The following is a 27,312-nucleotide window of genomic DNA, read 5'->3' as shown; positions in this document are numbered from 1 at the left end:
ATATTTTGCTTAAGGTTGTCTTGCATTAGGTATAATTATTTTAAACTGGTGACTTCATTTTAACATTTTAAATTAATATATGATGTTTAGCACTCCTATAAGGAATTTATTACTATTTGTGCATTTTACTGTCTTTTACAAATAATAAAATACTAGATTTGTATTATTTGAATTTCTTTATGAGGAGAAAAACAACCAAACCAAAAACCCAGGGAAGTTATCTATCTGTCTTTGCTCAAGCAACTAGGTCTTTAGTTAATAAATCACTTAGAGCTGTAACAATATATTTTCACTTAATGCCAATAAAATGTTGACTGATAGTATTTCAGAATGACTGTACTATAATCTCTTCATATGATGTCCTAGCTAAATAACCGTTGCACTTTTTCTACTACATATATTTTCAATTGTAAATATTTTTTTAATTACACAGTATGTAGTTCTGGGTGGAAAGAATGGGATCTGAGTGTATCTTTTGGTACACACTCTATGATCTAATCCAACATGTTAGATAATAACAGAAGAGTTTCTCCCTTGGGATGCTCCTGCTCCTAGAATCAACTTAAAGAATTGTGCAGCGGCATTTTATTCCCAAATCTTGCTTTTCTTCTGATAAAATGCCTGTTACTATTCTTTGTAGAATATCCTGCTTTGTATTGTTTTTTCTGTGGCTATCAGATTTTTTTAATTATCTTCAGTGTTGGACAGCTCTGGACTTGAATCAACATAATTGAAGGCTTCCTTGTTTGTGAAAGTGGAGCTCAAAGTTAGACTGTGTCGTGGATTCACAGGTGCAAGTTCGTTTAATACAATATTGTCACTTTTTACAAGAGTTGCTTTGTCCATGTGTTCTCTACTGTACCTGGCAACAACAGCATCAAGGAAGTCCAGCTTTGGTGGCAAAGTCCCACTCTCGAATAAGTATTTGGCTAAGTAGGAGACTATAATGTTAGTAAAGAAGGAGGTAAGCATAGCAAGTGTTTTAAATGGGAATCGCTGGATATAAATATTATTTTCATCTGGATAGCAGCCAGGGTAGTAGATCAAGGGCTGAAGGTAGAGGTACGGTTCTCCTCCAGTTATTCTGAGAACAAGGCCAAACAAGTATCCTGCAATGGCACCGTAGGTGTTGGTTCCTTTAATAAACAACACGCACAGGAGCTGGGGGAATATGATGATATAAACAAGGTCAGAGCTGAGGTACCACAGGCCATACACTGACGAAGCTAGCAGTGCCATTGCTGTTGCTGACGCTCCAAACAGAAAAACAGTGATTCTCATGACCCACACGATTTCCCTGTCTGAAGCCTGCAAAAAAAGGGCAGTGTTAGGTGTATTGTTCACGGCGATATATGTATGCCTACATTTATGCACATAGTCGATATAAGATACTGCATTGTAAAAGGAAATTTTGCATGACACATTCAATAATATTTACAAACAAATATCTGTCTCTGTCTCCATCTCAAGCACAGAGAAAAAGACCCAAGAGCTTTGGTTGCCATTCCCAAAGTCATTAATCTTTGAGAATAAGGAGAAGTTTGATAACATATCAAAGAAAAAAACAACAGCAGTGTTAGAAATAACTTTTAAATATAAGCACAATATGGCTCAACCAGAAAAAACTGTCAGCATCGGAATTTCTTCTTTTCCATTTCCTAAGAAAAACTCCGATTCACTAGCCCATTCTGTTGTCAAATGATTTCCTGTTAAATCAATAATTCAGAAAGATGTCTCATTTTGTTAAGGATTTAAATAAAGCTTATGGTTGCAGCAATAATTAGGATAAACTGCAGTGCCTTGAAAACTCTTGAAAGCTTCCTCCCCTGAGCTAGCTTTTTCACCTCTATCGTCAGTCACAACCATAAATACTTTTATGACTTTCAGTTTATTCAATATACTGTTAGGAACAAAATGCTACACTTTTTCTAGTCCTAGGCAGGAATTTGAAAGAGGTGTTTCATTATGAAATTACAGTTCATGCATCACCTAGTTAAGGTCTCACCTAAAATTTTGTCTAAAAGTAAAAATGAAAATATAGCCTTACATTTTGCCGAAAGGAAAGCTGGTAAATGTTCCGAGCAAACATAGAACTTGCTGATAAAATTGAAGAGTCAGCCGATGACATCACAGCAGCAGATACAGCACCGAGGCCAAAGAACGAGATATAGACTGGGCAAAGGTATTGGAGCACGATCGGTAAAATCATATCTGCTTCTTTATTAGCCATAGGGTCAGGGAAACCGTAGTCAGTATCATTCCAGGCTGTAATATGGACACCGATATGTTATTAGTAGCATTAGTAGTCATCAGCTACAGCATCTCTTGACTTCATGTGTAGTAAGCTATTCATATTGCCACATTTTCATTCACATTCAATGGCCAAACTGTTACCAGGGCCAGACTGACGGCATTTCACAGAGGCAGCGTCCTACTGGTTTCTGTTAGGCAGATTTAATTCTGCTCAGCATTTTCCCTTATCTCTAAGCTCAGTCTGACCACAGCTGGTAGTTATCCAGTAGGAAGGTTAATATTAAAACTTTGCGTTGCTCATAAATATTGTTTTCCTCAATAAAACAAGTCTGGGATCCATGCTTGTTTGTGATGTGTTTAACTGTTCTCTTGGATTACAGACTCAGAACTCAAAGCCATGTGTTAAATATTTCTAACAGAACATTTCTAACAGTTTAGCTACATGATCACTGTGATGGGGATCACTCTCACTATGGCAAAGACCTTGACAAAGATGTTTTGGTCAAGATAAGAAATTCCTGATAAATCATAGAATCATTTAGAATCATTTAGGTTGGAAAAGACCCTTAAGATCATCAAGTCCAACCGTTAACCCAACACTGCCAAATCCACCACTAAACCATGTCCCTAAGCATCACATCTACACATCTTTTAAATACCTGCAGGGATGGTGACTCCACCACTTCCCTGTTCCAGTGCTTGAAAACCCTTTCAGTGAAGAAATTTTTCCTAATATCCAATTTAAACCTCCCCTGGTGCAACCTGAGGGTGTTTCCTCTTGTCCTATCACTTGTTATTGGGAGAAGAGACCAACCCCCACCTCACTACAACCTCCTTTCAAGTAGTTGCAGAGAGCGATAAGGTCTCCCCTCAGCCTCCTCTTCTCCAGGCTAAACAACCCCAGTTCCCTCAGCTGCTCCTCATTATTACTATTAGGACCAAATAAAAGTACCAGAATCTAACTAAAACATTAAATAGAAATATTACGTCTGTAGATACCAGGAATGTACAAAATGAGTTAATCTCAGCCGCTGGGGTAGAAGCAATTTCTCCTGGGACAAATATTCTATAATATTATTTTTCAGTGCACTTTCCTGTTGAAGAAGTTATGAGTTGATTAATGATGTCACCTGGCTAGATTATATCTAACATAAGCTTTGTAGGGTTTTCACACATTTATTGTACTACTCATTGTACATTTATTGTACTATTCATTTTTAATCATTTACCTGTAGATGCTCCAATTGCACCAATGAGTACCGCAGGGAGAGCCATCACAAGACAGCCAAAAGCAGCCAGAAATGACAGAACTTGAGCATATGTGGCAGAAGATGAGGATAGAACTCGCTGGAAATATGCTTGCCATGGGATTCCTCCTAATGTCTGCAAACACAATTGGCAGCATCCCATCACTGGGGGCAAACTGGATTTTTTTGCTATCACCTTATAGAGACCACGTTGAAGCATCACTTGAATGCTGAATGCTGTGTTGCTGCTCTTTCATTTATTTATTGAATATCAGTCAGTAATAGCTGTACCTTGCATTCTCACAAGTAATGTCAAACCTTTGTAAATCCACTTAAATCCCATTCTTTTAGACAAGTCATTCCTTTGTACAATTAGCAACAACACTTTGCACTTACATAGTGTCTGTAATTCCCAAGTATTGAAAGCTGTATAAATACTTGATAAAGCCTTATGAAAGGTTATAAAATACTATTTTCATATTTCATATTTGAAGAATTTGGCCTCCAGTACCCTCCCGAACCAAAATTAGATTAGATTCTGATAGGATTTGAAAGCAAGATTTTATCTTCCTTTATGAATGTGTGTGGCCATCTAAACAAGGCAACACATTTTGTATACATTGAACACAAGAATCTGAAAAATTATTCTCCCCTTGTCTTAAGCAACCATGATACCAATAGAAATTAAAGACAAAGCAGTAAAAGAAAGCTTTCTTTTATGGTGGCAATGCTTCTCTTGTTTTGGGTATTGTATTGGTTTTATGTGGCAAGGTTTTGGTAGCGGGGGGGGTTACAGGGGTGGCTCCTGTAAGAAGCTGCTGGAAGCTTCCCCTGTGTTCGAGAGAGAGCGAGCCTATACCAGCTGGCTCTAAGACGGACCCGCCGCCGGCCAAGGCCGAGCCAATCAGTGATAGTGGTAACGCCTCTGTGATAACATTTTTAAGAAGGAAAAAAAAAGTTGGGACGCGGAAAACAGCCACCGGAGAGAGGAGTGAGAACATGTAAGAGAAACAAGCCTGCGGACACCAAGGTCAGTGCAGAAGGAGGGGGAGGAGACGCTCCAGGCGCTGGAGCGAAGATTCCCCTGCAGCCCGTGGTGAAGACCCTGGTGAGGCAGGCTGTCCCCCTGCAGTCCAGGGAGGTCCATGGTGGGGCAGATATCCACCTGCAGCCCGTGGAGGACCCCACGCCGGAGCAGGTGGGTTCCTGAAGGAGGCTGTGACCCCGTGGGAACCCTGCGCTGGAGCAGGTTCCTGGCAGGACCTGCGGATCTGTGGAGAGAGGAGCCCACGGAGCAGGTTTTCTGGCAGGACTTGTGACCCCGTGGGGGACCCACGCTGGAGCAGTCTGTGCCTGAAGGACTGCACACCGTGGAAAGGACCCATGCTGGAGCAGTTCGTGAAGAACTGCAGCCCGTGGGAATGGCCCACGTTGGAGAAAGTTCGTGGAGGACTGTCTCCCGTGGGTGGGACCCCACGTTGGAGCAGGGGAAGAGTGTGACGAGCCCTCGCCCTGAGGAGGTGAAGCGGCAGAAAATAACATGTGATGACCGTAAACCCCATCCCTGTCCCCCTTGTGCCGCTGGGGGGGCTTGGTGGAGAAATCCGGGAGTGAAGTTGTGCCCGGGAAGAAGGGAGGGGTGGAGGGAAGGTGTTCTGAGATTTCGTTTTATTTCTCATTTACCTTACTCTGGCTGATTTGTAATAAAAAGTGAGCTAATTTTCCCTAAGCTGAGTCTGTGTTGCCCGTGATGGTAATTAGTGAATGATCTCTCCTGTCCTTATCTCGACCCGCAAGTTTTTTGTTATATTTTTCTCTCCCCTGTCCAGCTGAGGATGCGGGAGTGATAGAACGGCTTTGGTGGGCACCTGGCGTCCAGCCAGGGTCAACCCATCACAGGTATATAACAGCAAAGATCCTGATTAGACTTAAAATTATGTCTGCAAAATATGACACCAAAGAGTATTACCAAAGGCTAAAAAACCCCAAGCGCTAACAATTCTGTCCTGAAAGCAGGATTTGAATAGTCTCCACTAAGTAAATAAGTGCCTATGACTAAACAGCATGGAAAGAAAATAAAGCAAATTGCTCACTAAACGTGCACAGTCCAGTTCTACACACTAAATGAGGCAGGAGGCATTTGGACCAAATAGTGTGTATACAGGTGTTTCATACATGTTTCATGCACACACAGGGACCAAATGAATGTTTTACAGGCAACTCTGATTTTGACTTGCTATTTATGACTGTTTTCCTTTGCAGCCTTAATAATGTCCCTTTAACAAAGCTTTCCAAGCATGGGTAAATTTCTTGAGCTATAATGAAACAAACAAGATGAAAAGAAAATGTGTCACAATTTGGCAACATCAGAGCTTTCCTTTGGTCATCAGCAGAGATGAAACCTTCAGGCTTACCAGACAGAATACAGCTGCCTGAGCTAATGACATACTTTGGCTCTCTGAGAATCTCTAAAGAATTTAAGCTGGATAACACAATGTATTTTAATAGCCCAATTATCAGAAAACTCTGAAGATTTTTGGTTGAGAGTTTTTAAAAAAGCAGAGAAAGGAATCCCAAAGTACAACATGATAATAAAAACAGTTTAGGGTTGCTCAGGGACACTAAGAATGGAAAATGTTAGCATGTGTTGCTAGATCTTCTAATGGAAAGTACTTAATAACCACCGATCCCATGTGTAATGCATAGGTATTAAATAACGAAAGCCCTCAGTTCATTCTGGCATGTGTGCTTGTATGAATTCATCCATCCATCTCTGCAAAGCTTTTCTACATCAGCTATACCTAAGGCATATTTAATCATTTGTATAACATATTTATTGCCTTCCGCAATATATAAATTCCTTTGCCAACGATGACATCAGTTAAGTATTAGCTGCACACTTTTAATTAATTTTAGCATAAGTCAACTCTTTCAGCCTGATGATATTTAAATTGCATTCCTGGCAATGCTGACTTTGACAGCTCTGCTACAATATTCTACTGATATTTCACTGAAATCATTCAAATGTGCAAAAATACTGAGAAGGAGTCAAGAGGGCAAAAGTTTTCAGTTTGCTGGAAACTCTTAACTAGACTCTATTATTTTCAGCTGTCACAGTAACACAGTGTGAGTGCTTAAATGTTTCATTCCTTCATACAGACCATCACTTACCAGTAAAAGGAAATTGTCCAGCCATGTGTAAATGTCAAGTGAGTTGATAGATCCAAGCCAAGGTGCTTGATGCACCTGGTGCACAGCCGTGAACCCAATGTCTGTCACTGCAGGATGGGACATCGCAAAGGGTACGCTGATCCACTGCAACCAAAGAGAAACACTTTGTTCAGGTCTAAAGAAGGCGTTTTAAATCTGTGAAATTTTAATATTAACATGGATCTGTTTTTCTTTTTCTTGCATGCTGCAGATCAAATGCCAAACTGCTCAGCTGACTTGCAGAAAAGTCAAGTTATGTGTTGGTGGAACATCTCCAAAATCCAGAGAGCTAGGTAATGGGTAGTGTACCTCTGTCCTGCAGAGTATGAGTATAAGCAGAGAATTAATCAGTGTAAATTGCAGAATCAGCAAGAAAGACACATTTATACATCTTCATTTTATCTTCCCTGAACTACACACATGTTCTTTACACCCTTTCCTGGACCACACTGTAGAGAAACATCTACATATAAACTTGTGTGCGATAGCATCAGCATTTGCCAGTATACAGGCATGAGACATTACAAACACACCTGAAGGCTTGGGAATTTGTTTTTAATTCAACACAAAACTATACTGTGACAAGAGAGGGGTACTATTAGTGAACTCTTATCTTTCTTGCTCCAGAACACCCAGTAGCCCAGTGTTACAGCACTTTTCTGCCTTGAGGGTGACTTCAGTCTGGGCTTTTGACTATTTTCAGTCTCTGTTTTTGATCTAGGCCAAAAAACCAGTTCAGAAACCCTTCCCAGAGACAGTTTCTGCCAGAAAGTTAATCTCCTTCACCAGCTGACTTTTTGTGCATTTACTTGCCGACTCATTTTGCAATGATGTAACCCACTTTCTATGCACAGAACCTTAGCAGCTCCTACTGAGATGAAAACCAGGCTTTGTGTTATATGGAATAGACAATTCACAAGCATGACATCCTTAAGGATCCAATGATATCCAAACCCACACAGATTACCACAATCCAACTGATCCCATTTAACCATGTGGGGTAACAAGAGCAAGGAGGGGAGAAATCAAACCTCTTCTTCTACTGTGTTGCACAATTATTGCAATAATGTGTGAAGAATATTTTGCAGCACTGCCTGTTATTCAGGCTGTTTATCACGTACCATAGTATTCTGTTCTCAGTTACATGTTAAACTTTGCCAATTTAAGCACTTGGGCAGAAAGATTCCCTTCTCACTGTCTGCTTGGGCTTTTCTGGGAAAGGTCACCAAAATGTTTCAACTGTCTCCAAGATATTTTGAGGGAAAAACATATTGTCAAAATTAATGGATGTTAATACTCTTCTTGTTGAGAAATTCATGGGGAACAAGGATGTCAAATGGATTTTTTTATCCTTGTTTGTGAACCTCAAATGTCAGACATGTCCAAGTGATGAGCTTCTGAAGAGCTGTAGTTTGCCCATACTCAGCTGAGATTTTTCAGTAGGGTAAATTTCTGAAGGTCCATCTGTAGCCTCCATGCCACGGCCCAGGATTTCATAGGTATTGTATTGCAAATGCATTATGAGCTTTTGTAATCCATACCAGTTCCTGACAGTAATCTAGCTCTCTGTGGTCTCAAGAACTACCTCTACATTAGTAAATAAAACAAGTCAAGACACTTTCTCTGGCCCTGCAGTTCAGTGACATGTCATGGTTTACATCCATACATCTAGACTCCTTTCCCTGCCAAACAGGACAGCCCTGAACTCTTCATGGGAACTATCTGGGAAAATACTAGTTGGTGTGGGCCAAAACAGTGCCAGGACTCTGTTAACAATTAAGCATTATGGATGATCCTGTGTTTTCACTTTGGCACTGTTTAACTTGCTTAATACAGACATAGACCCGGTTTCTTCATTGAGCCCTTCCTAACGGGAATAGAAAATTCCCTGTTTTGAATACAGGGCAAATAAAACCAAGGTTCATGAAAGTGAAGCAGAAACTGGGACTTTATCTTCGGACTTGAAGCTTAGGGGTAGAAGTAGCAGGTAGCTAGAAGGACCTGGACCTCATGGGGTTGGAAACCAGAAAAAAAGGACTTCTGCATGGTGGCAAAGAGTTTAGAATGGGGAATTAATAATACAGCTGAGATGGAGAGTCTGTAAACAGTGGGGATACAGTGCAGGATCAGGGAAAGACTCACCGGGCAAGATAAAGACAAAGAGCTGAGAGTTGCAGATGTGGGTACAGGAGAGTGAGGAGGGAAGGAGAGAGACTACATGGGATTGTAAAGAGAAAACCAGGGAAGTACTGGCTGGGTAAATGTTATGAAAGCCTAAGGAAGAAGCTCTGTGGATGAAATGAGGAGCCAGGCTAGGGAACAGAAGTAGTTACAACAAGCATCTCCTCTTGGGTAGGGAGCAGGAGAGGAACAGACATTAGAGGGATGAGCAGTAAAGCTCTGGCCAGTGGGAATACAAACTGCTCCAGAGCCTGGAGGAGAAGCTGGGATACCTGACCCTGTGACATCTTCTGCTATGATATCTACTGTGAAAATCTCCCGTCTCATCTAAAACTGCCTCACCTAGAATGTGACCGTTTAGATGCTATCTGATGCTTCCAGTCCCACTAATGACTCTTGAGGTTATGAATATGGTTTCTTCTACGTGACATTATTGCTGTTTATTTCAAATGGGAAATTACGCAAAGAGCCCAACCTGAACTAAAAGAACACTATTAAAGCTACAGATCCCATCATTTAGAAGACTGCTATACAACCTTCATTTGCTTTCCCCTCCCCATGAGGTTCATGCTGCCTTTAATACAAGATCACATGTTATTCCCACAGGATCAGGGTTTTTAGCAGTGCATGAGTTGTTCTCACTGGAAAAGCATTTCTGTATTGTAATTTATCTACAATTTTGGGAATTTCTGTAATGCACACCATCTGTAGAAACAGAATGGTTCACAAATATTAACATGCATGTTAGGGAAGGAGACAGTATTTTCCCCACTGTGCAGGTGAAGAACGAAGGTACAAGAGAAGAAGGTCTGGAATAACTTCTGATTTGAACTGGCCAGCTGGAACACTTGGATTTACTTTTTCAGGGTATTTAGCACCATTCCCATGAAGTCAGTTACAACGGGGAATGCGTAGCACTTCTGCGAATAAGGCCATAGACCTCACAGTGGGATGCCACAGAGTGAGGACACACACAGGGTTGGTTGGCTGAAGCAATTTCCCTAGAGCTGCACAAGAACTCTGGTGAAAGCAGAGAAACAACTCTGGGTCCCCAAGGTGCCATTCAGTTCCCTCACCTTGAGCCACCCCGTTTATTTCAGCCCGTCTCGGTTCTCTGCACACCTGCGACCATCTATTACTGCCACTGGCAAACAAAGACAGCAGCTTCTTTGATTGCACCCCTGTGATCTGAGCCCCGTTGCATCGATGTTTTTCAGAGTAGGGCTTAAAACCAGCAGTAAATAAAAGCAAAGGCTACCCTCTAGCATATCGTTGGTAGCTGATGAGGGGATATTCATACCACCATAGTCAAACAGCAAGGTCATCTGGTGAAACTTCCTATACTATGGTCTCCAAGGACGGTGGAGGGAAATGAGGGAAAAACCAAGAAGGTGATTTAAAGCAGAAGGTTAACTAAGCTGCGTGAGTAGGTGACAGCTACAGGAAAGAGAAGCAGGAGAGTATCAGCTCTGCAAGTCCGATGCCAGCGTTTCTGGACTGCTTTACCGACTGCTTCCTACGTCTGATGCCTCCTTCCAGTGCCTGTGCCACAGTCCTATGGACAGATAGGCAAGGAGTCAGCTCCAGTCCTATTCTGACTTAGATGTACACTCAGCAGGAAAATTGCAGGAGTGTTTGGGCTATCAGACTGGTTGGAAAAAAGCCAAAGAATCGGGCCTCTCGGTCAGCATTATTGTCAAAGCACGGGCTGCTCGTTGATGTAAACGCAGAGTCTTTAAAGTCAGGGTTTTGTGAGTGGAGATATTCCTTCTCCACGCTTTCAGTGAAGACACAGTTCCAAGACTGAAGCTGGGCAATAGGTCTCAGCAATCATCATAATGCTCAGGGTAACATCCTCAAAAAAGGGAAAAAAAGCCAAACTTACCAATCCCAGGAAGATGCAGAAGAGCTGAACTACGTCGGTGTAGGCCACAGAATAAAGCCCACCCACAAGCGTGTACATAGTTGCAATCAGGGCGGAAATAATAACTGAAATATTGACATTAATGTCAATGATCACACTTATAGTGGCACCTGTGGGGAAAAAACAAAGTGCTGTGTGTTAGTTTATGTCACAGCATGTCCGATGAGAAGGCTCACCTTTGTTAAGGTGCTGGTCTGACATTGGCAATAGCATGAAGATATTCTCCCCTCTATCTTTTGTAGACCCGTTCTGCACCTTTGAAGGGAGTGGGAAAAGGAAGGCTCCTGTTGGTCTAAGTTTAGCATCTGTCATTTTGCAGGTTCTTAGGAAATGGAGGAGGGAAGGGTCCCAACAGCCTTTCCTTACATTGCTTGAGCTCTGTAAGGACTACAAACTCTTGTTCTGCCTAGGGAAAAGCAGCCGCGCACAGACAGCTGAAGTCTCCCTGGGTGAGTTGCAGCTGCATGGGAGCAAGCGTGTCACTGCAGCACGGACCAGGCCTAGGGGAGGTCTGCTGCAACGTACCACACACACCCTTTTGTATCTCTCCCACCTATGCTCTGAGCTAGCCCCTTTTGACCAAGGAAGGAACAGTAGAGGAGGCATCAGCTATAGGCACAATTGTCCACTGACCCTCCTAAAGTGCCCTTGAATTGTTTACGTGGGATGAAGGTGGGTTTCTTTGCAAACTGGAGAATCCATCCTCCATTGTCGATCTAGAAACCAAGAACTTTTCCAAGCACCATCATTTCATTTGTAGAAAGCAAACCACAATGTTGAGCTGACGAGTCAGTCTCCACAAAACAGCTCATAGAATCAAAGAGCTGCTGACACTGAAAGGCACCTCTAGAGATTGTCTAGTCCAAGTCCCCACTCAAGCAGTATCAGCTGGAGCAGGTTGCTCAGGATCATGTTCAGTTGTGTCTTGACTATCCGCAAGGATGGAGACTCCGCAACTTCTCTGGGCAACCTGTGTCAGTGTTTGACCTTTCCCACTGTAAAAAAAAGTTTTTTCTTAAGTTGAAATGGAATTTCCTGTAGTTCTGTCTGTGTCCATGCCTCTTGTCCTGTCACTGGGCAGCACAGCCTGGCTCCATCTTCTTTATTCTGTTTCCCTCACTGCCAAATCAGGTATTTATGCAGATAGATAAGATCCCCCTGAGCCTTCTATTCTCTAGGCTAAACAGTCCCAGCTCTCTCAGCCTCTGCTTATATGCCAGATACCCCAGTCCCTTAATAATCTTTGTGGCTCTTCATTAGACTCTCTCCAGTATGTCCCTGTCTCTTGTATTGGGGAGCACTGGATCCAGCCCTCCAGATGTGGCCTCACTAGTGCTGAGTAGAGCGGAAGGATCCCCTCCCTCAACCCGCTGGCAATGGTCCTTCTAATGCAGCCCAGGATAATATTGGCTTGCTTTGCCACAAGGGCACATTGCTAGGTCATGGTCAACATCCTTGCCTTCTAAGACTGCCGGGTCCTTTTCTGAAAACCCACTTTCCAGCTGGTCAGCCCCCAGCATTTACTGGGACATCAGGTTGCATGTCCCCAGGTGCAGGAGTTAGAATTTCCCTTTGCTGAACTCCACAAGGTTCCTCTTGGCCCATTTCTGTAGCTTGTTGAGATCCTTCTGAATGGCAGTACAACCGTCTGGTCTTTCAGCAACTCCTCACCGTTTTTATTTTCTGCAGACTAGCTGAAGATGTACTCGGTCCCATCAGCCAGGTCATTAATGAAGACATTATACAATACAGGACTCAGTACTGACCTCTGGGGTGCACAACTGATGACTGGCCACCCGCTGGTGTCCATGCTGCTGGTCACAGCCCTCTGAACCCAGAAGTTCAGCCAGTTTTCAGTCCTCCTCACTGTCCACTTATCTAGTCTTTAATTCATTTATTTGTCTATGAGAATATTATGGGAGATGGTGTAAAAAGCCCTTTTTGAAATCCACAATATCCCCTGTTTTCCCTTTGTGAACCAAGCCAGTCAGCTCCTGATGGAAGATGTCAGGTAGGTCAGGAATTATTTCCTCTCCATAATTCTATGCTGACGCCTCCCAATCCCCTTCTTGACCTTCATTTTTGTTTGGAAGTAGCTTCCAGGAATATTTGCTCCATCACCTTCCCAGGGATCAAGGTGAGGCTGACCAACCTTGAGTTCCTGGTATCCTCCTTCTTGCCCTCCTTGAAGATGGGAGTGACATCTGTTTTCTTCCAGTCTTCAGGAACATCCCTGATCACCACAGTCTTCAGAAGATTACTGACAGTGTCCTTGCAATGCTATCAGCCAGCTCTCACAGCACTCGCGGGATGCATCCCATGAGGTCCCATGAGCCTGTGTCTGTCCAGTCTATTTAAATGTTTCCTAACCTGATCCTCCTCCAGCAAGCCTTCCTTGCCCTGCGCTTTCCTAGGATTCTCAGGGTCCTGGGATTCCTGAAGGCTGGTCTTACCAGCAAAGAATGAAGCAAAGAAGGCACTGGGTACCTCAGCCTTTTCCACATCCTTTGCCAACGGGTCCCCCGGCCCATTCAACAGCAGACAACATTTTCCCTAGTTTATGTACTCATAGAAGCCTTTCTTGCTGCCCTTCATGGCCAGATTCAAACCCAGGTGGACTTTGGCTTTTCTAAACCCATCTCTGCATGCTTGGACAGTGTTTGTATTCCTTCCAGGTCATCCATCCCTCCTTCCAGGTCATCCATCCCTGCTTCCACCTCTTGAATTCTTCCTTTTTTTGTCTAAGTCTAGTCAGGAGCTCCTTTTTCATCCATGCAGGTCTCCTGTCAGCTTTGTCTGTTTTCCTGGTTGTCAGGATGGACTGTTCTTGAGCTTGGAGGAGGTGATCCCTCAATATCAACCAGCTCTCCTGGACTCCTCTCCAGGGTTGTCTGCCATGGGATTCCCCCAAGCAGATTCCCGGAGAGGCCAAGCTCTACTCTCCTGAAGTCAACTGTTGCAGTCCTGATTTTTGCCTTGTTCCCTCCTCTCAGGACCCTGAACTCCACCATTTCATAAATGCTGCAGCCAAGTCTGCCTCCGACCTTCACATCCCTAACTAGTTCTTCCTTGTTTGTGAATAACAGGTTCATCAGAGCACCTCCCTTCATCAGCTCCCTGATCATTTATGTCAGGAATTTGTTAGTGCATTCAAGAAACCTCCTGAACTGCTTGTGCCCTCCTGCGCTGCCCTTCCAGCAGCGATCAGGATGGTTATACATTTCCCTTAGATGTATTAGCTATTTCAAGTGATTGCAGTGTTTTAAAACCATGTTTAAAGAATTCCTCTCCTTCTAATTAGGATGATTTAAATGAAACATCTTGCAATAACTTCTAGTCCTTGCAGGTATTGTAGATGGATTCTTGACCACATAGATGAAAGAGTTCTGGCAATGGAACAGAACATGATGTATGATATATAAGAGCTGCTGGGAGCTGCCAGGTATTTTTTTGCTGTACAGTGAGCCCTCAAAGTCCATGTGCTTAAGGATTACAAGCACAGACCTCTTTCACAAGCTGGAAGCCCTGTCTTTCCCTTCTACAACGCTGCCAAGTAAGGAATCATGAGGAAGGTCAAATAGTGAAGAGTACTGGGATTAAATATTCATCAGTGAGGATAGGTGTGCAATTTAGGAGGTGTAATATAACCAGAATATTCACAGAATAGTTAAAATAAAAACCTTCAATGACCTTTGTAATCATTGACAGTCTTTAACTGTCAGTTGTTAATATAAACCTACTAGAAAGGCATTCACACCATTTGCTTTGAAATATCACAGATTAGCTTTTCCTCAATCAAAAAGAAAGTATATTCCAAATACTCAGAGTGTTCTTCAAGTTCTTCAAGTTCTATTACCTCAGCATGTATTTTGTGCTTAGTCCTTTAGGGTTTTGTGATGAAATTGTGGTAAACAAGCCCCCCATTGCTTTGCAGTTCATCAGAGCACAGTTGGAGAGTACCTTCAAAGTTTATTTTCTGTTTAAAATAGCTTGGGCTAGAAAGCATTACCACATGCATGTGCACTATGAATATGATTAGCTGGTAAAAGTCAACTACTGGTGCTTCAGCTCAAGGGCTTTCTCAGTTCTTGAAAGGATTGCTAAATTCAGGCCTGAAATATAATTAAAAACCCTGGAAACTGATTTTTTTTCAGGACTGAATGAGTAGTTGGGTGATTTTCTATTGAGTCATAGTTCCACTAATTCTCTGTATCCTTTCTTGAATCCTAAGTATTTTCTTAATTTTGTCAAGTAGAAAGCCATTTACAATTGAATAATACTTCAATTTATTGATCAGCATCTGTTTTATTTCTATTATTTGTGCTATGGAAAGTTCTGCATAGGCAGGTCTCCTATATGCAAAGGATTGTTTTGTTTAGATGCATTGGGAATTATGTTTCATATCTTTAAGGGAAATTTTGACTGCCTTCTGTGATCTCAGTGGTGTAAAAGAAAAGCCTTGACATAAAAGGGACACTTGCAATCACTCATGTCACCTTCACAATTAAAGGAAATTTGTTGTTAAATCTTTTTTTTGCCCTTTGAAAAGGGAAAACTTGAAGGTACTTGAGGCACTGGAACAGGTTGCCCAGAGAGGTTGTGGATGCCCCATCCCTGGCAGTGTTCAAGGCCAGGTTGGATGGGGCTTGGAGCAACCTGGTCTGGTGGGAGGTGTCCCTGCCCGTGGCAGGGGGGTTGGAACTAGATGGTCTTTAAGGTCCCTTCCAACCCAAACCATGTGATGATTCGATGATTCTATGAATAGATACCTTGTGTGTCTTTCCATCACCAAAATAATTAATGGGGTACCATTACCAGGTTTAATTGCTAGTTATCACGGGTCTGAGAACCGTCACACTCTGAATTATTTGGCTAGGATAGTTAGCATTTTAAGCCAGAATTTTAATGCATTTCTGGTTTTCTTAATCCTTTTCACCTGTGATAAATTAATATTTATACTGCTTATTCCTTACCTAAGGCAGAGAAGATGGCAGCAGCCCAAAACATTTCTCCCATTAAAGCTGGAATAAACAGCAGTCCTCCCATCCTTTTTCCATAAAGCTGCTGAAAAGGGTCTAGCATTGTCACATAGCCTTTGGATCGCATGGGTTTTGCAAAAAAAAGGCCACCTACAAAGAGAAGTAGCATAAGACACCAGCTGCAGTGGAGAAATGCATTGCTATTAAGGGGTAAACATTGATTGTTAGTTAAGGGTACAAAAATATCAGTATTGCTGTTTGTTTGTTGGTTTTTTTTAAAGAAGTAAGTACAGTTATATATCCTCTATGAACTCTTACCTTACAGCTGTCTACAGAGTTACAGAAACACATCCACACCATTAACATCTATGGCTGATAATGAAAAATAAGTTTGTCTTATTTTGTCTGGTTCAGTTTACTTAATCTGCCATTATAGATGATGTCAGAGTTTTGTCTAATTTTGGATCAGCCTAAGGGAATGGCTTTTCTACCTAATCCTGTTCAATCTTAGAGCAGAAGCCAGCATGAATTTTCACATGATCCTACTCTAAAAATAAAACTGTCTGGGATTCCTGGATCAGAAATACGAGTTCACACATGGTTTAGTGCATACACAGCAGATCTGATTCTTTCAGGACAATTCAGATTTATTATGTATGCTTAAATCAACCTTACTACACCTGCAGGGTAGGTCAGATGCCTTCTGGGCTCTGCAGGTGTCAGGCTCCCCGAACGTTTGTCATACACTTATTTCACTTATGCACGTTCAGGAATTTTGATGTATCACAATTCCGCTCTGCCTGGCTGGCATATGGGCTGAATATGTACATAAATGTGCAAAGGCCTCACCGTTCTAATGTACAGTCCTCAAATTCTTTCTGGCTGGGGAAAAAAAGGACATATCTCAGGAAAGCTGAAAAAGCCCTAGTATAGAAACCTGTGTAGTTGAGATCTGCACATGACTGTAACTAAGTAGGCTTCTACCACAGTAAAACTGCTGAATGCAATGTATAAGGTGCAATAAAAAACCTGGAAAACCAGTTACCAATAAAATAGACTGTACAGTATTTGGCGACCCTTAGTTAGGTTCTTCATCACAAGATGTGTAATGTTTTGGTTGTATTGCACAGAATATTTTCCACCTTTCTATGTATTGCCTTGTATCACCCATATTTCTTCATTTCATTAAGTTCCCTGAACAGAAGGTGCCAGCTTACCAATCACAAATTATTTATATTGCTTATGTTAATGCTGTCTTTAGGCAGGTTGTTTGGATGCAGAAACCCTTCAGCATTTTTTTACTATTCTTGGATTGGTCATGGATCCTGTTCCTATTCTACTTCTTATGTCATCATCACAAAAGACAACTAAAAGAAGAAAAAAAGAGTCACTGGTATTCCAATCTATTAGGATGTTCAAGCAAGTGTCAAAGGAAATAGGAGATATTCTAACCTTTAAAACTAAATTGCTTGAAAATTAGGAAGAGTGGTATGCAGCACAACATTGAACTAACAGGGAGATTATAGCAGCAATCTTAAATCCTTCCAGTCTGAAGCAGTAATATTTCTTCTAGCCTTGTATTTATAATTTTGATTTATTTGTTTTTAAAAAAGGGTGAACAACTCTCCCCCTCAAACCTGCATGTACAGATCATGCCTACAGAAATGCTTTCTTCTCTGTGCTCTGCGGAGAGATCTATGGTTACGTGATACAGACTTCTTTTCTCTGCAATGGCCATGATAATTTCCAGGAAAAAAAAGCTGGATATCTAAAAACAGCTGGAAATGAGGGGAGAGGCTAACTCAACCCCTTCTAGGCTGTTATTAATTTGTGTCAATTCTACAGAGGCTGAGAGTCAGGAAGATGCTTGTGACTACAATCCTAATGACCTCTTAATGACATCAATGGATCGTGACCCTCATGACCTCATAATGACATCAACTGATCTCCAGGTAGACATCTACGGGTATTCTTTTCCTTACAGGAAACAGAGCTGCTCTCAGGGGTGGGAACTACGACTGGAACTGGAGCTGGCCCACACGTGCCAGAGAGGAACTCTATGACGGGGAAGGTTTCTGCTTGCGAAGAGACGACAGCCAGGACAGGCCATAGGAAAGCATTTCCCAGGGGAAAAAATAGCCAGGATGGAAATCGAGTTGTAGAGGAAGAAATAAAAGGGGCAAAAAGACCTGGATAAGCAACCAAAGGAAACGAAGGGACAGACTGGGAAGGAGGACCATGAGAAAAGACTCACAATAGACTGAGAGGTCAAGTACTATTAGAAAAGCTAATACAGTGGTCATATTAACGAAAGATGAAAAACATGGGATCTTTTTTGTAACAACATTCTTTTTAAACAGTTGCATCGGTAGTTGCCTTAGGGACATGATCCGTTCACAAACTGAGAGGATGTAGCTCACAACTTTGTGGAGTATTCCTCATGGCTCACAAGGCAATACTTTCATTGCAAGCTGCTCCATGTGGTTGATACACGGTGAGAAATTTTTTATTGCTGTGATTTCTGAGACTACATTTCAGGAATTAGAGGCCACAGCATTAAATTTATAATGCTGCCTGTATTTTACACTCTGACCCTGTGTATAACAGGATTGTGTATTTGCATTTTGACAGGTGATTTGGAGTTTTGTACTGCATTTAAGAGGATGCTTGGTACAATTTTAAGGGAATAGACTGGTTCTGCTGCAGACTTCCTACACAAAATTCAACAAGTTACTTAGACTCTTGGTGAAGATCTTTAAGGTATAAGCACTTCCCTAACCTGAAAGCATATTTGCCACTCTTGAATTCCAAGATTCTTAGATGCCCTGATAGTATCATGTTCTAGATCATATAGGCACTTAAAAACCCCTGAATATATAAAGCTTAGTATATATAATTAAAAAAAATCCCACAAGAAAACCTTTCTTATTGTGAACGCCATAGATGACTGTGGTTGTAATAATCAAATACGTCTTGCCAAGGCATTCAGGAGACTTAAGATATTCAAACTGTTTATTGTGATTTTCTGTTTTTCTTTTTAATAGCCAAAACAATCAGCAGAAGGGATCCAGTTTACCTCAGTATCTTTTTATCAGACTCTAGTTGTTTCATTTCAAATGATGGACTTGTCATCAGAACTGTTTAAAATAAGAGACTATTAGGTTTAGTTCTTTGCTTACCTAAGACCAGACTAAGGGAATATCCAATAGGTGCCTGAGCCCAAGCTAGACCGTAGCCTGGGACATACACAGCTTCTGCTGTCCCATTGATGTAACCTCCTCCAACCCATGTGGCTGAAAAAGAAGAGGTGAAAAAGTCTTTAATGTGCACAATAAAAGAAAAAAACATCCCACCTTGTAGAATGAAGTTGTCATCACTCATAATATTGCTATTTTTTATTTTATGTACTGTACAAGTGGCAGACATGGCATCTTTCCATAAAAGATAGTCCTAATTCAAAAAACTTACAACCTAAGCATATGAAAAAAGAAGTCAGGTGTACTGAGACAATCATCAAGGCGTCTAAGCATCTGTACAGTCAGCAAAGATGTGAGGGCTAAGTCCCTTGCTATTTGTTTACAATGAATGAAGCACATCAACTCATTAACCATTACCATTTTCTTTAAGTTACTCCAAATGAAGGAGAGATGTAAGGGGAGATCTGAAGAAGAACAGTAAACATACATTGATAAAGTCATCCCAGTTGGGAAAACTCAGAGCATTTAAATTTGACAAGAGTTTAATGAAACCATCATTTACATTACCTTCATGAAAAAAATTGCACTTAAAACCTTGCTAAATTTTAAATTGTGGCTACACGAAGCACATTTAGTAAACTCTGACTTCCCTAAATGCTATATTGCCATATAGGGCTGTGGTGGTTCTGTGTTGCTATTTAAGTTAGAAATTTTGACTCATGTATTTTTGCACTTGCTGAAGACATATTACCACAGTGAATTGTACTATCTGTAATATTTCTGATTTTATCTCTCTAATTCAGACCCTTACTGAATTAATTCTCTGCCTTGAAGAGAAGTTTCTACATTTGATAATTTGGGACCCACAGTATGTATGAAAGAAGTCTCCAACACGGAAACGTATTGTGATTACATCTGTAAAAATAATTCATAACAAATTATGTAATAAAGTTTATGTCTTCCTGTTTGCAGATTCCATGCAAGAAGATCTTGATTTTCTCTAATAAGTTTTATGAATCTGGGCCTGTAGTTTGAACAAGGGCAGGCAGATCATTGAAAGTACTAGATTTTTGCATGCTATTTTGATTTACCTCAGAAGCCTTTGCCTTCTCATATAAAAGCAGTTCAGGCTTTCTGTGTAAAAATTCACAATTGTAAGAATTTTGTTTTCCTTGATGATTCTTCAGCATTTTCCTAGCATCTACCATCATACAAGCAAACCTGATTTTATGTTTAAGACAAACAATTGGAGGTAAACACAAATGAAGAAAATTTGATTAAGATTCCTAAAGAAATTTCATGAAAATCTAAATAACCACTCTTTTCTGCTTAACCGTGATATCTCTCAAATACTACCAGAGGGTATTCTTTTAACTTGATATAAAATTACACCATGGCTTTAGAATCAAAGATCTCCAGCAATCAGAGCATTACAATTGTCCCTCTTTCAGCATTTTGAGGCACAGGAATGGACGTTCTATTGCTGGAAATAGTATAATAGACTTGTATGAGGGATGTGCATGCAGAGAATGTCTGCAACAAAAGAAATGACCCAAGGAACCCTGTTATTGCTAGACTTTTGGGTATCGAGATCTAATGTGCATTTCAGAGACAAGACAAAAGGTGAGTGATGCCCTTGTGCGACCACATGGAGAAGATGAGTGAACACTGATCCTTGATGGGAAGAGCAGAGATACAGAGTCTACATAAAAAGTTGTCAGACATTTGGGATTTTGTGCCTCTTCACGGTGTAAATTGAGGTAGGTGGGAATATGATACTTTGGTTACCAGCATCCTAGAATCATAGAATCATGGAATCATAGAATGGTTTGGGTTGGAAGGGACATTAAAGACCATCTAGTTCCAACCCCCCTGCCATGGGCAGGGACACCTTCCACCAGACCAGGTTGCTCCAAGCCCCATCCAACCTGGCCTTGAACACTGCCAGGATGGGGCATCCACAGCTTCTCTGGGCAAACTGTTCCAGTGTCTCACCACCCTCACAGTAAAGAACTTCTTTCTTACATCTAATCTAAATCTACCCTCTTGCAGTTTAAAGCCATTACTCCTTGTCCTATCACTACATGCCCTTGCAAAAAGTCCCTCTCCAGCTTTCTTGCAGGCCCCCTTTGGGTACTGGCAGGCTGCTCTAAGGTCTCCCTGGAGCCTTCTCTTCTCCAGGCGGAACAACCCCAACTCGCTCAGCCTGTCCTCACATGGGAGTTGCTCCAGCTCACTAATCATCTTCGTGGCCCTCCTCTGGACCATGTCTTTCTTATCCTGGGGTCCCTAGAGCTGGACTTAGTACTGCAGGTGGGGTCTCACCAGAGCGGAGCAGAGGGGTAGAATCCCCTCCCTCGACCTGCTGGTCACGCTTCTTTTGATGCAGCCCAGGATACAGTTGGCTTTCTGGGCTGAAAACACACATTGCTGGGTCATGTTCAGTTTTTCATCTACCAATAACCCCAAGTCCTTCTCCACAGGGCTGGTCTCAATCCCCTCATCGCCCAGACGGTATCCATGTTTGGGATTGCCCCGACCCGTGTTCAGAACCCTACACTAGTCTATGTTGAACTTCATGAAGTTCACACAGGCCAACCTCTCTAGCCTCTCAAGGTCCCTCTGGATGGCATCCCTTCCCTCTAGAGTATCAACCACACCACTCAGCTTGGTGACATCTGCAAACTTGCTGAGGGTGCGCTCAATCCCACTGTCCATGTCCCCAGCAAAGATGTTAAATAATACTGGTCCTAATACGGACCCCTGAGGGACACTGCTCGTCATTGACCTCCACCCAGATGTTGAGCCGTTGACCATTGAGTCCATGACTACCTGGGATGTGTGTTGCCTATTGTGCCTCAGGCAGCACAGATTTACGGAATAGGTTGTAAGCACCTGTATAAAATAACAGAAGTAAATATTTAGAAAGGAAATTGTATTTGTCTCCTTCCCTGGAAACAGCATGAGCACCAATCCTGCATGAATGATACCCACTTCCAGACAGGGAATAACATCCCATAGTCAAGGACAGATGTCCAGCATTGCTGCAGCTGTGGTGCAAGGAGGCGTAAACATCTGGAATCGATTTGCCTGGTGTTGCTACTGAGGTGGTGGGTGTTCTCCAAGGGGCACTTGGACGCTATGCCTACCTCCCTGATTTTCTTCTGGAGGGAGACGGGTCAGTTCCCTTCTGTGTGATGTTGCAGGGGCCATTGCCCTCCCCTGGCTGGGGACAGGAACAATGTCCCCCGGGCAGGTATCGCTGGGTAAGGTGGCATGGTGGATTTAGCACTTATTTTCAATTTTCTTCCTTGATTTCTGGATTAGGGTTTGAAAAACAGCTGCTGATCAATTTTTCTGTTCACGTGACTGTTCTGGAACACCTGCCAAGGACCCCAGAGCTCTAGGAAGGTGCTATATGGCTTTTTCTGAGGGGGTGAGTGGGTAGTCAGCAAGTACATTGACATCAGTAAATACATTAGAAAAGAAATAATGGGATATGATAGGATGGGATTTCAATCTTAGATATTAATTTTCTGATCCTCAGTTTGCTAAGCCACAATTTAAAGTTAGTTTAATACCTTTCTTGGTGAAATTCTTTTTTTTTTTTCTAAATCAGACAAAAGGAATGTAAAATTTAATAATCTATGGAAACACTCATGGTAATCTATTTTAATCCTCTCTTTGCCTGCCATCTGAAGGGCCAAAAAATGCAGCAAATACCAACATCCATTTAAAACATGCACCCTAAAAAATGATCAGACAAATACTAAGGAAATGGAGTGCAATTCTGCTCCTAGTTCATATGAGGAACACAGAAATTAATCTCAGAGTTCTTCATATATATTGATATATATTAGAAAATCAGATTTTTTGGCACTTCTTTGTGAATGATCCCTTGTCTGACCACTCAAATTATTGAATCAACCCATCAAGTTCTGTAAAATGAAAATCCTGACCTAAGGATTACAGAAAAATAGAATTTTGTAATATTTCTTTTTTTTTTCTTGTGGAAGGATATGTAGCTCCATCCAACTAAAATGAAGAAATTACATCAATAATGATTACCTTTTTGGTCGTATTTGTAAGCAGTTTATTATGTCATCTCAAATATTTCCTTTGGGGTTTAAGCTCAGTCACCAAAATCAGAATAGACTCAAGTTTGTTGCAGATACCACTTCCTAAGAATTTCACGCACACAAATTAAGGAATGCTAATATTTAATGCAACATTTTAACTATAATTAAGTAAAAATGATACATAGATTAAAGGCATGTCTACTGTGGTACTATGTTAGCTCATTTTAATATGAGCTGCTGTGATCCATCCCCAACTGAAGCTTCCCACTCTTCCTATTTTGATAATTGCAGACACCCTCAGCCTTCGGCGTTTCAGCAGTTAGTTGATACAGCTGCTTCTTCAGGATCATCATATACATCCAAGCATGTCCACAGCCGTTATTCGTAGGGAGTGCTCTGGTTTTAAGGCTTTTAAATGCCGTTAAGAAAATCAGCTATAATTACATAGGAATCTTGAGTCCGTCCCTGTGAAGTCACGATGCTTGTGCCCTGAATTTGATTTTAAATTTATAGGCTGAGTTCTGTCATCCTCCCCACCAAGTAGCCCCAAAACTGCTACCATTTTTATAGCCAATAGCTGTGGAACGTGGTAGTGTTTGTCTCGGGCAAGAAAGACAGAATTAGGTCTTATCTCATAACCCAAAGTACTCCGTGTCCATACTAACAATATCCTTTCTGGAGATCTTTAAAAATTTCTTATTTTCCTTTTATGGGGCAGGCTTTGCTTTTTAATTCATATTTAGTCAATTAAATCTGTAAAATATAAAGCCTGTGTTGGAATAGCCGTATATCCCTGGAGGCATAGCTATGAGGTGCAAAATCTGCATCTATCATTTTTAAAGCAGCAAATATGCCCTTGAATAATGTGACCATTTAGTAAAAATTAGTGTGGATTTTGATCAGCTTGCCTTCACAATCATTTTGTTATGGCTTTACAAGCGAAGTACCCCAATCACCCTCACTGAGACAAAACTCAGACTAACCCCTGACTCAGTAGACTTGTGCCCACACCTAACTTCTTGAGGCAGGCATGGTTCCCCAGAACTAAAAGTGTAATTTGCTCGCCATCTCCAGCTTTAACTGCCATATTTACAGAAGGCAGAGGTGAGAAAGTATGTGAACCCCGATGGTATAAAATTCATGAGTGTTTTAGCTGCACAAAGGCTTTAGGATCAGTTTGATGTTGTACCGCAGAGATGATATACTATGCCATCTCTAGAGCCTGCATGAAATGGGACGAGCGTACGTGGGTGGGAATTGTGGTGGTTATAGATACTGCCCGCAATATAGGAAGCCCCAGTTCAAGTCTCATCTCTGCTTCAGCTGTTATGAAAAATATTCCTGTAAAATGGGATTAAGGAGACCAGAATTTGTGTCTTCTTCCACAGGCAAAGCTGTTAGTCATAACCACTCACGTGGGGAATGTCTTGTTTTGTCTCCACTCCCCTGATGTAATGATTACGGTTTTGTGGCAAGCAATATCTCTGCAAAATATTCCAGTTTCAGTACCCTTGAAAACATTTCATTCAGCAGAAAGCAACCAAACCAGCTTTTGTTATAAGCAGAATCTTGTCATATCTGATGCTTCAGTAGCCAATGGATATGTGATAGAGTAAATTATAACAAAGTGCTAAAAGTAGAACGTCTGCCTGGATTCAAACTTTATTGACTTTTACAAACATTCTTTACTCAATATCCAAATATTCAGTCTTTGAATGAGCAAAATGCCTTTGCAAGGGGATCGGAATTTTTCTTGATTCAAGAACACAGAAATTTGGCCCAAGTTTTTATGTGTCTCATCCTTATTAGATAACAGTGAGAACAGAACAGGGCAAACCAGCAAAACATAAATATAACCTGATAAATCCAACTTAGTAATTGAAGGGGCTTTGCCTGAATAGGATTTAGAATAAAAAAAAAAAAAAAAAGCATGTTAAAAAATTAAATTGCTTAAATAAAAACAGTGGGCCAATTCACTCTTCTTATAATGCATTTTTGTTCCTATCCCATATGTTAGCTGTAAGACTTGAGATTTTGGACAATATTGTGAATATCTTGTTTACCCAGGTAAGACACCTGCTTTGACTGGCTCTGGGAGTTACACAGCACTGCTTACAAATTAGTGAAGAACTCGTCCTTCACCCAGGCTTTTCCTACTGATACTACTATTGATAGTGATGTATTATTTTATCAACCTGCTGTAAAAGAAGCTAAAAGAATTCACAGAATAAGTTTGCTGAAAGCAGTAGAATTACAAGTTTGGATTTATGCCAGTTTTCTTTTAGAAACTTGCTGCTGCACCCCCCCATCTTTTTGCATATAAACTTTGTTTTACTCAGATTAAACAAAAATAACTCACCAATTTGGATGGCTTTAACAACAATAGCAGTTATTTTAAAACTGGATTTCTGGTTAATCTATATAAATTCTATACTTCTCTCCCAAACATATCTGATCTGCAGATGAATATGAAAGCAATGAATAAGAAATGTATGTTCTTCCTGTATGATTTTAAAATATTTGTTGTTTTTATACAGATTTTACATTTAGCTGTTCACTATACAATGTTAGCAGCAATTGGAAATAAAGCATATATTTTTTCTCCATTTTGCATTATTCAACATGCAGATTACACCTCTTCATTCAGATGGAAAACTGACAAGTTATACGCTGGTTAGCAAAAAAAGAAAGGTGATTTTTTACATACCGGTCATTGTAAATCCACCAACTAGCAAGCCAATGTCTCTTCCACCGACTATAATAGCTTCGCTGCGATCTCCTTCACTGCCGCTGTTCTTGGTTTTCCAAGCAGCCCATATCCCCACTGCCAGGATAGCCAGGTAGAATACAACTATGGCCACCAGCCCCTCCACATGGAAAGCCATGTTGAAGTCCCGACTGTTTCTTTGATTGCTATTTCATTAAGAGCTCTGGAGAGAATGCAGCGATACGGCTGCTGTTAGCAAACCTGGTAAGATGCTTTTTAGAGTCAGTGTGCAAAGGACACTCGGACTGTTCTGGTGAATTTATGAAATGAGTATTTCAGATGTAATTGAAAATAAGTTTACATGCCAATTAAAATGCCTGTGGAGCAACAACCAATAATTGTAACCTGTGATCACGATGGGAAACGAATGAAGTGGCTGAAAGCTACGCAGTTCTTACAAATCAATTACTGAGCACAGAATTATTTTAGTGTCACCAGGTCCCCGGTGTCTGGGAGCTCTTCAGCCAAGAAATAGTTTGGTACGTGGAACAGGATAGAAAATCTTGGCCATGTGGGCTGTTACCAAAGTCTCTATTTAGTTAGAAGACAAGCCACAGAACTGTTTTAAGTTGTATGAGAACTGTGGATAAGTAATAGCTCCGACAGCAAACCACATCTTTTAAGTCTTTGTGTCGGAATGCTCTCCTTCCCTCTTTCTATCACCTCCCGCATTTAAAAATCTTTTTTTTCTGCACCCTTTAACCGTCCAACATGAAACGCATCCGTCCGCTCCCACCCTCCATCCGAGAACTAACCGCCCCACTCAAAACCCGTCGAACCCCCCCCCAAATTTTGGAGCCACGCGAACTACAAGCCGGGGCGGGTAGAAGAAAAAAACTCCCGGCCGACAACAGCAGCGGCTCCTCCGTCCCCAACCTCCCCCCCCCAGGACCCCCCCCCCCAAAAAAAATCCCTCACCGAGATTTACGCGGAGCTTTGCGTGGAGCCAGCGCTACCTACAGCGGGGGGGGGGGGGGGGAGAGGAGACGCGCTCCGCGGAGGCACCGCGTATCTCTGCGCGGCTGCGGACCCCCCCTCCCGGCACCCACGATGGGGGTCCCGTGTCCCCCCCCCACCCCACGACCACCACCCCGGCTCCGCGCTCGCCGCCCCACCTGCGCTCCGCAGCCGCGTTGGCCAGCAGCCCCCGGGGCACGGTCGCCCATCCCTGTTTTTTTTTGGGGGGGGGGGGGGATTCGGGGTTGAGGGGGGGGGGGGGGTTGTTCCCGTCGTGGGGTTTTGCCGTTCGGGGAAAAAGAGCAAAAGGCAGGATCGTCTCTCTTGGCGGAGCGGCGAAGGCTGCGATGGGGGGGGGGGGGGGGGGCTCGTGGATGGGGAAAAAAAAAAAAGAGGAAAATCTCTTTATAAAGGAGGAGGGTTGAGTGGGGTGAGAGGACTGTGTCCGTCAGAGCTGGGGGGGAGGAAGGGGGAAAGACGTCAGAGGGATGGGGGACGTTGGGGGGATGTGAGGATGA

At 41.9% G+C, this 27,312-nt stretch overlaps 1 protein-coding gene across 1 annotated transcript; it reads right to left on the bottom strand.

Annotated features, from left to right (window-relative positions):
* Positions 1-27,143, bottom strand: SLC5A7 (solute carrier family 5 member 7). The gene is made up of 9 exons (XM_069770163.1): positions 26,953-27,143; positions 25,778-26,000; positions 18,974-19,087; positions 15,789-15,944; positions 10,777-10,925; positions 6,672-6,815; positions 3,483-3,636; positions 2,048-2,265; positions 1-1,308 (listed from the first exon to the last, which is right to left on the bottom strand). Exons 2-9 carry the CDS (start codon positions 25,953-25,955, stop codon positions 685-687), a joined length of 1,737 nt encoding a protein of 578 aa, XP_069626264.1. The 5' UTR covers positions 25,956-26,000; positions 26,953-27,143; the 3' UTR covers positions 1-684.
* Between the last annotated feature and the right edge of the window lie 169 nt (positions 27,144-27,312).

This window comes from Haliaeetus albicilla, chromosome 25 (assembly GCF_947461875.1).
Source record: "Haliaeetus albicilla chromosome 25, bHalAlb1.1, whole genome shotgun sequence".
NCBI lineage: Eukaryota > Metazoa > Chordata > Aves > Accipitriformes > Accipitridae > Haliaeetus > Haliaeetus albicilla.
Note: the sequence above shows the minus strand (reverse complement) of the source record. Positions and strands in the feature narration are given on the sequence as shown.

Excerpts from the sequence above, each read along its gene's own strand:
- SLC5A7 (XM_069770163.1), bottom strand. The coding sequence starts at position 25,955 with ATGGCTTTCCATGTGGAGGGGCTGGTGGCCATAGTTGTATTCTACCTG. Across the intron at positions 19,088-25,777 it reads TGGTGGATTTACAATGACCG|CCACATGGGTTGGAGGAGGT; the intron begins GTATGTAAAAAA and ends CTTCTTTTTCAG. Across the intron at positions 2,266-3,482 it reads TGCAATTGGAGCATCTACAG|CCTGGAATGATACTGACTAC; the intron begins GTAAATGATTAA and ends TCCATATTACAG.